The 13,037-nt window shown below is 42.1% G+C and overlaps 1 protein-coding gene across 3 annotated transcripts in view; it reads left to right on the forward strand.

Annotated features, from left to right (window-relative positions):
* RUSC2 (RUN and SH3 domain containing 2) overlaps positions 1 to 13,037 on the forward strand; it is a 42,287-nt gene that overhangs the window by 13,933 nt on the left and 15,317 nt on the right. For all 3 annotated transcript variants that reach the window (XM_075269722.1, XM_075269719.1, XM_075269721.1), the window contains exon 3: positions 11,962 to 12,747. In XM_075269722.1, the coding sequence (XP_075125823.1) occupies positions 11,962 to 12,747 (786 nt within the window). The remainder of the gene's footprint in view (positions 1 to 11,961; positions 12,748 to 13,037) is intronic.

The following is a 13,037-nucleotide window of genomic DNA, read 5'->3' on the forward strand; positions in this document are numbered from 1 at the left end:
GTGGCCTCTACACACAGTATTATGCCCCATAGTGGCCCCTGCACACAGTATTATGCCTCATAGTGGCCTCTACACACAGTATTATACCCCATTGCGGACCACCCATAAACAATTATTATTCTCTGGGGTCTATTCAGACTCCAGAGTATAATGATCAGAGACCTAGGTGAGGATACAAACATAAAGAGCACTGTTACTTACCTCTCCCTGTGTCCGGTGCACTCCCCGCTGATTTTGGCTATCTTCAATGTTGGACCAGACGTCACATGAAACAGGCCTGTGTCTCAACACATAATGACGTAGGCCTAGCCCACGTGACGTCTGGGACGTCACCAAACAGGCCCGAAGCCTGCTGGAGCGCAGGAGAGGTAAGTAACACTGTTTTTTATGTTCCCTCACCTCCCCTGACTCTCCGATTGTTATACTCCGGGGTCTCAAAAGACCCCAGAGTATAATGATAGCAGTGTCTGTGGGGTTCCCGGGCTCACAGCCACACTTACTGATCCCCGCTGCTACTCCCGGCCGCATCCGCAGAAGAGCAAGCGCAGGTAGACATGAGCAGGAGTGAGGATCGGTAAGTAAATAGGGGCCCATTATCTACTAGGGTTACCTACTGCTACCCCAGTAGTTGCGCCACTGGGCGAATGTATGAAGGAACTGGGCAGCCCGTCTAATCTAATAATATGGCTCTTTAGCATTATGGACCTCATATTATCATGTGACAGCGCCTTATATAAGTTTTAGCTGTGTGTATTTGAAATACAGGTTCCACAGTCTCTCATGGATTTTAGGTGTATGGGTGCTATGTGAGAATTGCGTTATCCCAATCATGTATTGCAAGGCCCTGTTTGCATCCTCCCATGTTTTATTTGGTATTGGGTAACTGTGTTTTTTTTCGTGATGTTTTTTTTTTATATATTATGTCTTTATTTAGTAATATGGAGTAATTACTAGTGGTGCAGGGCCACTAAATATAGCAATAGCTGGAGTTTAGGAAGGTAAGACCACCTATGCCCATATAGAAATCATAGAATGGGGTGCTTCACTCAGAATTACATCAGATTCTGTACCAATGGCTCATAATTTGGTAGAACCAAACTGACCTTGTATTAGATCCATTATTGGTGAATTGCCTGGCTTGCCATAAGCAAAACCTGGGGGCGAACAGCTGATTAAAAGTAGCAAGTACAGTCTGATAGGTGTTGTTCTGATAAAAAATAACCGTTTTGGGGCTATAAAAATGCTAGAGGAAACCTAAGGCTAGGTTCATATTTCGGTATATGGAGAGGAATTTGTGGTGATCTTTGGATTCCCTTCCAAGTGCTGCTCCTGTGCACCCTGCGGTAGAAAGTCACCATGGCTTTGCTCACTGATTAATCCCAGAACACAGTCCACTGACCCTCACACCGCGGATTCTGCAGCTGGATTGGTTGTGGAATCTGCAGGAAGATCTTGCAGGACGTTTATGTTTTCAGTGCTCATTTCTGCCTCCCATAGAAATCTGGGGGCAGATTCTAGCTGGAATTCGGAATTGATTTTAAGGCGAAATCCACCTCAAAATCTGCTGCAAATTCAGTTGTGTGAACCTAGCCTAACAGCCTGCACCAAGAAAATGAAAAAGCAATTCCCGATTATGGTCATGACAACTTCATTTGCTAATATGATTTGGAGCTGAGCGATATCATAGCTTTAGGGCACCCGAATAGCTGTCTTTTCAACCCAAAAATTCACATTGGATCCTGATAGGTTGTCATAAAACCTATGGTGCCTATGATAACACTGCTCTATCAAAGCCGGTGGTCGCAGGAGCCCTGTCTTTTTATCACTTTAAGTAAATTCTCAATGTTTAATATGGATTCTTCTTCTTATGTTGTAAAGAAACCCAACAAGCCGCCGCAGCAGCAGCAGCGAGGAGATCTGCTGTGTCATGGAAACAAGACAGATTATTATCCCGGTGGCTGGGGCTTTTGCTTTTCCCTGGCAGGAGATGGCGTCTGGAAATATGAAATGTAAAAACCCGTTCATGATGTGGAACCTTATCTGAGCTGTTCCATGTCCATCCTAGAGATAAATAATTCTGTTTCTGACAGATAGCCGAGGCCTTGTCTGTTCTCAGCGGCTGCTGCATGTTACTGGAAAGTCATAGACAACATGAGTAATGTAGCGCCTGGGACATTCCAGAAGCCCCATGTAAAAATAGACGCTGCGGACAGCTGCCCGTGTCATTATAGAGCAGGGGACACACCCCGGGGAGACAGGTTTTATTAAATACCTACCCCCAGGCTCATCTGCACTGGGGACACATGCCTTGCACACTGAAACACGTGCACCGCTGCCTTATATACACATAAATATGTGCTGGAGTCATGAGTCTATTTCTATGTACATGTATACAGTCCTATGAAAAAGTTTGGGCACCCCTATTAATCTTAATAATTTTTAGTTCTAAATATTTTGGTATTTGCAACAGCCATTTCAGTTTGATATATCTAATAACTGATGGACACAGTAATATTTCAGGATTGAAATGAGGTTTATTGTACTAACAGAAAATGTGCAATATGCATTAAACCAAAATTTGACCGGTGCAAAAGTATGGGCACCTCAACAGAAAAGTGACATTAATATTTAGTAGATCCTCCTTTTGCAAAGATAACAGCCTCTAGTCGCTTCCTGTAGCTTTTAATCAGTTCCTGGATCCTGGATAAAGGTATTTTGGACAAACAATTCAAGTTCAGTTAAGTTAGATGGTCGCCGAGCATGGACAGCCCGCTTCAAATCATCCCACAGATGTTCAATGATATTCAGGTCTGGGGACTGGGATGGCCATTCCAGAACATTGTAATTGTTCCTCTGCATGAATGCCTGAGGATTTGGAGCGGTGTTTTGGATCATTGTCTTGCTGAAATATCCATCCCCGGCGTAACTTCAACTTCGTCACTGATTCTTGAACATTATTCTCAAGAATCTGCTGATACTGAGTGGAATCCATGCGACCCTCAACTTTAACAAGATTCCCGATGCCGGCATTGGCCACACAGCCCCAAAGCATGATGGAACCTCCACCAAATTTTACAGTGGGTAGCATGTGTTTTTCTTGGAATGCTGTTTCTTTTTGGACGCCATGCATAACGCCTTTTTTTATAACCAAACAACTCAATTTTTGTTTCCAAAATGAAGCTGCCTTGTCCAAATGTGCTTTTTCATACCTCAGGCAACTCTATTTGTGGCGTACGTGCAGAAACGGCTTCTTTCTCATCACTCTCCCATACAGCTTCTATTTGTGCAAAGTGCACTGTATAGTTGACCGATGCACAGTGACACCATCTGCAGCAAGATGATGCTGCAGCTCTTTGGAGGTGGTCTGTGGATTGTCCTTGACTGCTCTCACCATTCTTCTTCTCTGCCTTTCTGATATTTTTCTTGGCCTGCCACTTCTGGGCTTAACAAGAACTGTCCCTGTGGTCTTCCATTTCCTTACTATGTTCCTCACAGTGGAAACTGACAGGTTAAATCTCTGAGACAACGTTTTGTATCCTTCCCCTGAACAACTATGTTGAACAATCTTTGTTTTCAGATCATTTGAGAGCGGGCTGTCCATGTTCGGCGACCATCAAACTTAACTGAACTTGAATTGTTTTGTAGAAAGAAATGGTCCAAAATACCTTTATCCAGGATCCAGGAACTGATTAAAAGCTACAGGAAGCGACTAGAGGCTGTTATCTTTGCAAAAGGAGGATGTACTAAATATTAATGTCACTTTTCTGTTGAGGTGCCCATATTTTTGCACCGGTCAAATTTTGGTTTAATGCATATTGCGCATTTTCTGTTAGTACAATAAACCTCATTTCAATCCTGAAATATTACTGTGTCCATCAGTTATTAGATATATCAAACTGAAATGGCTGTTGCAAACACCAAAATATTTAGAACTAAAAATGATTAAGATTAATAGGGGTGCCCAAACTTTTTCATAGGACTGTATACACACACATACACACATGTATAGTGCAGGGGTAGGCAACTTCTTTTACTTTTATATTGTAAGGCGGACGCCATGTATAATAAAGTCATATACCACAAACTATAACACAGAAGTGCTGCCACCAGATACTTCTGGACACATGCGTTTACTGCTATTTCCCAGGACACACCGTTTACGCCACATGGTGCCTCGGCCTCAGGGTGGGGACACACTATGTATCTGCATATACTGTAGCTATAGCTGCCTCCAGTCCTAGGCCACTGGTACTTTCACTTTAAAGTAAAGCTGTATTCAGATGCAAAGTTTTTGCACAAAAATGCATGCTTTTTTTTATTGGAAAACTGCCTGCGTTTTTTTTTTTGCAAAAACATACCGTCATACAGAGTTATATCCGAACGAAATTGCTGTGCTGCTGTGCTAGGGAAGTATGTCTTGCGTGCCACAATATATATATCTGTCTTTCCATTGGTTACTCATTGGTAGGATTCATACCTCCAAACTTTTGAAGAGCAGAAAGAGGGATAAAATATGCGGCGTAGGACGCCGATGAGTTGAAATCGGGACATGACGGAAATCGAGACGGTTGGGAGATATGAAGATTGTATAGGATCTCCATAGTGTATAGCATCTCTCTGGTGTATAGGATCTTCCTGATTTTAGGATCTCTCTGGTGTGTAGGTTCTCTTTTGTGTTTAGGATCTCTCTGGTGTGTAGGTTCTCTTTTGTGTTTAGGATCTCTCTGGTGTTTAGTATTGCCCTGGTGTTAGGATTTCCTTGGTATTTAGGATCTCCCTGGAGTTTAGTATCGCCCTGGTGTATAGGATCTCTCTGGTGTATAGGATCTCTCTGGTTTATAGGATCTCTCTGGTGTTTAGTATTGCCCTGGTGTTTAGTATCTCCCTGGTGTATAAGATCTCTCTGGTTTATACGATCTCTCTAGGGTGTAGGATCACTCTGGTTTATAGGATCTCTCTGGTGTTTAGTATTGCCCTGGTGTTAGGATTTCCTTGGTATTTAGGATCTCCCTGGTGTATAGGATCTCTCTGGTTTATAGGATCTCTCTAGGGTGTAGAATTTTTCTGGTATATAGGATTTCTCTGGAGTTTAGTATCGCCCTGGTGTACAGTGGGGCAAAAAAGTATTTAGTCAGTCACCAATAGTGCAAGTTCCACCACTTAAAAAGATGAGAGGCGTCTGTAATTTACATCATAGGTAGACCTCAACTATGAGAGATAAAATGAGAAAACAAATCCAGAAAATCACATTGTCTGATTTTGTAAGAATTTATTTGCAAATTATGGTGGAAAATAAGTATTTGGTCACCTACAAACAATAAAGATTTCTGGCTCTCACAGATCTGTAACTTCTTCTTTAAGAGTCTCCTCTTTCCTCCACTCATTACCTGTAGTAATGGCACCTGTTTAAACTTGTTATCACTATAAAAAGACACCTGTGCACACCCTCAAACAGTCAGACTCCAAACTCCACTATGGTGAAGACCAAAGAGCTGTCAAAGGACACCAGAAACAAAATTGTAGCCCTGCAACAGGCTGGGAAGACTGAATCTACAATAGGCAACCAGCTTGGATTGAAGAAATCAACTGTGGGAGCAATAATTAGAAAATGGAAGACATACAAGACCACTGATAATCTCCCTCGCTCTGGGGCTCCATGCAAAATCTCACCCCGTGGGGTCAAAATGATCACAAAAACGGTGAGCAAAAATCCCAGAACAACGTGGGGGGACCTAGTGAATGAACTGCTGAGAGCTGGGACCAATGTAACAAAGCCTACCATCAGTAACACACTACGCCGCCAGGGACTCAGATCCTGCAGTGCCAGACGTGTCCCACTGCTTAAGCCAGTACATGTCCGGGCCCATCTGAAGTTTGCTAGAGAGCATTTGGATGATCCAGAAGAGTATTGGGAGAATGTCCTATGGTCTGATTAAACCAAACTGGAACTGTTTGGTAGAAACACAACTTTACGTGTTTGGAGGAAAAAGAATACTGAGTTGCATCCATCAAACACCATACCTACTGTAAAGCATGGGGGTGGAAACATCATGCTTTGGGGCTGTTTCTCTGCAAAGGGGCCAGGACGACTGATCCTGGTACATGAAAGAATGAATGGGGCCATGTATCGTGAGATTTTGAGTGCAAACCTCCTTCCATCAGCAAGGGCATTGAAGATGAAACGTGGCTGGGTCTTTCAACATGACAATGATCCAAAGCACACCGCCAGGGCAACGAAGGAGTGGCTTTGTAAGAAGCATTTCAAGGTCCTGGAGTGGCCTAGCCAGTCTCCAGATCTCAACCCTATAGAAAACCTTTGGAGGGAGTTGAAAGTCCGTATTGCCAAGCGACAGCCCCAAAACATCACTGCTCTAGAGGAGATCTGCATGGAGGAATGGGCCAACATACCAACAACAGTGTGTGCCAACCTTGTGAAGACTTACAGAAAACGTTTGACCTCTGTCATTGCCAACAAAGGATATATAACAAAGTATTGAGATGAAATTTTGTTACTGACCAAATACTTATTTTCCACCATAATTTGCAAATAAATTCTTACAAAATCAGACAATGTGATTTTCTGGATTTGTTTTCTCATTTTGTCTCTCATAGTTGAGGTCTACCTATGATGTAAATTACAGACGCCTCTCATCTTTTTAAGTGGTGGAACTTGCACTATTGGTGACTGACTAAATACTTTTTTGCCCCACTGTATACAATCTCTCTGGTGTATAGGATCTCTCTGGCCCTGATAGTCTAGAATACATCCTCCAATATCCACTGATGGCTGAGGTTCCATGTTGTAGAAAAGCTGCTTTTTCGTTCCAGATTTTGCAGTATTTTTAAAGCCAATCCAAGAAGTGACTACAGAAGGAATGGGAAGTATATAGGAAGTTCTTACACTTCTCAGTCTATACCTGGCTATGACTCAAAAAACTGCAGCAAAATCTACTACAAAAAGCAGCTTTCTTGCAATAGCCTATGGGGGCTAAGTTTTGACGCACGTTATATAGTCATTTTTGCCCCCTTGTTCCCTTATATAAATATATAATGTATGTGCTCCATATATGAGGAATAAAAAGACTTTTATGATCCCTGCAGCATTACTGCGATCCATTCCCTAGTGGACGGTATAGTCACTGCACACTGTGTATGGGGTTGTGCGGTTTGTTTAATGACAATGGCTGGTTACTGAGTAACATCAGTGTCTAGGGAGATCTAGTCCGGAGTTTACACTCAGTATTTTCACTTCCATTCAGTCCTCTGGTATTTTGTATTAAAATAATATATTAGATTAACCCCTCCTGTGCTGGAAACTATGGACTATTGTGGGTGGGTATCTGGGAATGTACGATATGGTACCATTAATTAAAGATGACCTTTCACCACCTCCACCAACTCCAACTCTTTGTGTCCTTCAATAGGCGCTGCTCCACTAATTCTGGGGAAGTTGGAATTTTTTCTCTGGCCCCCCGTCATTCCTGAGCAATCATTGCTATATTAGTTTAAGCACAGTTATGCTCTCTACAATCAGATGGGCGGTCTCTGCCTCTCTGCTCCAGCCAAGGACCGCTCACCAGACAATAGGGAGCAGAATTTCGTTGAAACTAACATGTTGGGGGCAACAGAACAAATTCTAACTGCACCGAGATCAATGTAGTGGGGGTTGGTGGAAATCGGGAAAGGTCCCCTTTGAGCTGAGGCCCCACGTTGCGGAAATGCAGTTTTTTTTGGTATTTTTAGTTACTGTATGAATTATTTGACTAATATATGATATTAACATTAGCAATATTTGGTAGTATTATTTGCTTATTGTATGGCGATATTATTTGGGCAGTGTATGTTAGTGTTATTTGGTTAGTTAATGGAAGCATTATTTATGTATTGCATGACAGTATTATTTCAGCACTGTATTGCAATGCTATTTCAACACTCTACTGCGGTATTATTTCATCACTGTATTGCAGCATTATTTCAGAACTTTCTTGCAGTACTATTTCAGCACTGTATTGTGGTATCATTTCATGACTATTTCACCATTTAACTTTAGCTCTGTATGACAGTACTATTTTAGCACTTTATCGCAGTATTAATTCAGTATTGTATCAGTATTATTTCAGCACAGTATTGTGGTATTTTTTTTGGGTTGTATTGTTCTATTATGTCAGCTCTCTATTATGGTATTATCTAACACTATATCTCGGTATTATTCCATGACTGTATTGCAGTATAATTTCAGCACTGTATTGCAGTATTATTTTAGCCCTGTATTGAGGTATTATTTTAGAACTGTGTTGTGGTATTATTTCAGCACTGTATTGCAGGATTATTTTAGCATTGTATGGAGGTATTTCAGTACTGTATTGCAGTATAATTTCAGCACGGTATCGCAGTATTATTTTGGCATAGTATTGCAGTATATTTAGCACTGTATCATGGTCGGCAATTAAAATTAAACTTCAGAATGAAACATAGCTGAAATCGTGAGTCAGTTCAATTATGGTGGTGAACTTGAATGAATTATTTTGCACCCTTTTTGATGTTGCCATTGGGTATATGTCACCCACAGTATGTTATCCAGTCAGGATTACTGATGTGTCAATAACCTAAGCTAAAACTCAGTGTCATGGGCGTGGAATATATATATTGGTGTGTGGCATGTAAAAAGGGGAGTGTCCTAAAATAATCATCACTTATTCATAATCGAGGTAAAATGTTCGATTAAAGGTGATTTAGATTTGGGTCATGATCCCGCAGTCGTAGTGGAATCTTAATATCAGTTATCGATTCAGCCATCTTTAGTGATGGCAAAAGATTTGGAAATTGACAAGTTGGCAGACCGCTACCATAATCTATAATGGATGTATTCTTGATGGATAAGAGGAAGGTGTTGGCGGTGACTCCAGTTACTAGGTGGTGCTGTATATTTATTGCACTCAGGAGAGATCTGGATCTTACTAGTTGGACATTAACATGTAAGGCACGATCCAAATGGCTTTCGCCCAAACTTTCTGTCCCAGTTCCTTTGGCTCAGCTTTATACCATGTAAGTAAATTTTTTTGTGAATTTATTGTCGGTCCATTGATTACTCTGAAAATCAAAACCAGGCCATACACAGGTCAATTTACTCCCAATCTGACATGTGATGTCTCATCTCATAGATGAGACAATGATTCTCTGACGTAATGATCATCTTTAATATTGTATATTCTGGTCATATCATTAAAACGTACTGTTGCTCCTTAAAGGGATCTTCCAGGATTGTTATGTTATTGTGTGAGCTCCTTAAAGGGATCTTCCAGGATTGTTATAGTGATGACCAATCCTTAGAAGAGGTCATCAATATCGAATAATTGGGGGTCTGATTCCTGGAAACCCCACCAATCTGCTTTTTAAGAGACCCCAACATTCAGGTGAGCGCTGCTGCCTCTTCGAAGAATACCAAGCACAGTGCCATACAATGCGTAGTGGCTATGCTTGGTATTGCAGCTCATTCTCTTGAATGGGACTGAATTAAACACAGGCCACGTGGCTAATGGGACATCTCAGGTATTGGACAGGTATTGGACTGCTTCTTAGATATTAATGACCTTTCCTAGGGATAGGTCATCAATTATTTACCTCTTGTAAAACCCCGTTAACTGAAAAATATGGGGGGATACTAGGTGTCATGGTCCAAGGTCTAAGGACCATAAGTATCAAATTATTGGGGGTCCGATATCTGGGATCCCCATCAATCTGCCTTTTTAAGATATCACTGCACACAAGTCAGAGCTGCAGCCTCTTCACTTAATACCCAGAACAGTGCCATACATTGGAAAGTGGCTATGCTCGTTATTGCAGTTCATTCACCTGTTATGGTCCAAAGTCACCCTGCTGTATATTAACCGTTTTACCGGCCCCCATACAATATAGTTCCCCCATTACTGCCCCCCACCTAGTATATTGTCCCTTTTTTGGCCCCCACAAAGAATATTGTCCCCTTATTTGGCCTCCATACGTTATATTGTGTGTTGATTGATAAACAGAATTGAACCCATATAGAGCTATGATGTGGTGAGCGGCGGCGAATCCCTGCAGACATTGCTTGTTACTGAGGCGTAGATAAAAGTTCTCTGGGAATCTTTGTGGTTTTGTCTCTAAGACTTCATCCGAGAATACAGATTTTTTTGTTTTTGGGATTGCTGAGGAATCTGGAGCGGTGCCAGCTTTACACAGCGGCAGAACCTGCCTTGCTTACTGATGCGGCCTCATTATGAGCGGCGTGTACAGTCAGGGTGAAGGCGCCGGATTACACAGCCTCAGTACTAGGCCTCACCCTCACCACATGGGAAAATAAGGAATATTAAATTACCAAAGTATAATCCCCTTAACCTGGATATGCAAATGGCTCCAGTGAGCGGATATTACACATCTATGATAATATATTTAGTACAACAGCCCTGTGGTTTGTCCGCCGAGATTAGATTATAATGAAAGTCAGTAATATTACACGATGGCGAATTTAGGGTTACATAGAATCCGTATCATTCAGGGTAGACTTGGGCCTGTGTCACATGACTCACTTCGGGCTATGGAACTTGGTCGATGTATTGGATGAATTTACAGGCCCGAGTCGTGTCAGACAACACCTAGATACAAAACCTTAATGGGGTTGTCCTGTTAAGTGTCCAGTTGCTGGGGGGCCAGATTGTCAGCCATTGATCAGGAGAAAGGGGGGACCTAAAGAGCACCAGTGCACTTGTGTGACCGGCGCGCCATTCACCTATATGGGGCTGCCGGAGATTACAGTCCAGGCACCTCCATAGAAGAGAATGGACCCCCAGTACCCCGGCCCACAGCGATCAGACACTTATCTCCTGTTCTGTGGCTAGGGGATACATGTCTACAATGGGACAACCCCCTTTAGGCTAAAGCCCCATGCTGCGAAAATGTGAATTGGATTCTGGCTATTCCCATCCACACATTGCAGAAAAAAAACTTGTTTTTTTCTGCAGCGTTTTTTGTTTTTTTTTTTGCTGCATTTTGCTATGTGGAGCCTTAGCCTTACAGGCAGTACCACACACAATATGCTTAGATACAAGGGCTTAAAGGGGTTGCCCCACAATAGGTTATCACCTATCACCCTGCTGCTACTCGGCTATTTCTGACAGCCCCATAGATGTTGAATGGAGCAGATACTTGACCATCCCAAAATTTAAAGCATAGAAGGGGTTTGCTAAGGGCTCGTATTCTAGTCTTCTCCGGGTCTGAGTGGTGGGGGCCCCCCAACGATTACACGTTTTCCCTTGCCTATAGATAGGAGATAAATGTGGTTTGTGGGATGATCCCTTTAAAGGGAACCTGTCATGTTACAATGAACATTGAATCCAATCTGCAGGTAGAATGTTATAGAATGATATATATCATTGCAGAATAAAGGTATACGTACTACATATAAAGGTATACAGGTTTTTACCATTTTCTCCTAGATTATAAATAGCCTATTAATACATACCGGTCACTATTCTGCATGCCAGTATGCTCTGTATGTGTCAGTCTTTACTGTAATCTAGCATTCAGATCATGAACCCAGAAATTCAGGTTGAACAAAGCTGTAACTTCTATTCAGATCATGGTAAATATATATCTTGAATACTAATGTGAACACACGATATACAATATGTTGAACCTACAGATTAGCTCTCTTCCAGGAAAATGAAAGCTTCCTCTCTAGCAGGTCTTGCAGTATGAGTATGAATTAGCCTGCCATGTTATAGAGGACCTTTCACTGCTTTGATGGACTCACCTTGTTTCAGCTATAAATCTGGCCAACAAATGAACTGAATTTCACGGCTGAAACTCAGTTATGTGAATGTGACCTAACAATCGCCACCCCACTGATTTTGATAGTTGAAATTCCAGGTATTAATATACGATCACATGATCTAACAGACTGTGTTATCTCTTGTCATCACACAGGTATGGGAACAGAAGCCAAACCGGTTTTCCGCTATAGCAAAGACCAGCGTCCAACCACGTTACCAATACAACCATTTGTTTTCCAGCATCATTTTAGCAAACCCAAAACTCGCCCCTTGCACAGCCACTTCACCTCCAGCCTCTCCCAGCTCTATGGGCTCTCTAGCAATCGATCGTCTAGTCAACAAAATGTGTCAGAATCTCAGTCGTCGGCACCAGGCACTTTGGCCGGGCAGATGGAGAGCAATGGTGGCCACAGTAGAATGATAAATGTACCTGGAAAACTTTCTCTGGATGGATTGACAACTATCAGAGATGATCAGAATGGAAGGCAAGTACCAGAAACGACCCGACCATCTCCTCTGGGAAGTTATTCTCCAATCCGGAGTAATGCTACGTTCTTTCAAAGTATGGACTCTGGTTCCTCTAGCTCTCCATCTCCAGAAAAATCCAAGGAGAACCAACCACCTAGAAGTCGCTCCTGTCCAATATCAGCCAATCTTTTGCCTTTAAGAGCCACACAGGTCCGAGGAACCACATTACCTGGAGCTGCCAAACCCACTCGGAAATATGAGGGGTCTCCCAAAGTGGAAGTCCCAAGGCCTCTAGTCAAGAGAGAACCACTCAAGGAACCAAGCACACAAGTGTCAAAGCATGGACTTCCACCCATTAATTCACTACCCCTGCTGAACACGGTTCTCCACGAGGTCACCCAGCCTAGCCGAAATGAAGAGGACAAAGCCAAACGAGTTCCTGAAAACATCATGATGTCAAGACCTGTTAATGGTAGGAAAACTTCATGCGTTACATTTTTTAATGTAATTTTCTAGTTTTTAAACGAGAATTTCATTGGTGTCTTCTTACACTAGTCGTGATCTACCATACATTGGAGTAAGATGGGCCTATTTTATTAAAAGGTACATGTTTTTTAATAAATAGGTGTGCCCTCCATGCACCAGAATCTCATATTTAGATGTGATCTATAATTTGAGGCAGTTTCTGGCATAAATTATAGTAATTCTGATAAGCCCATCCCTCCGCTAAGACCCACCGCAACATGCACATTTTCTATAAAT

The sequence above is a fragment of the Leptodactylus fuscus genome, chromosome 1 (assembly GCF_031893055.1).
Source record: "Leptodactylus fuscus isolate aLepFus1 chromosome 1, aLepFus1.hap2, whole genome shotgun sequence".
NCBI lineage: Eukaryota > Metazoa > Chordata > Amphibia > Anura > Leptodactylidae > Leptodactylus > Leptodactylus fuscus.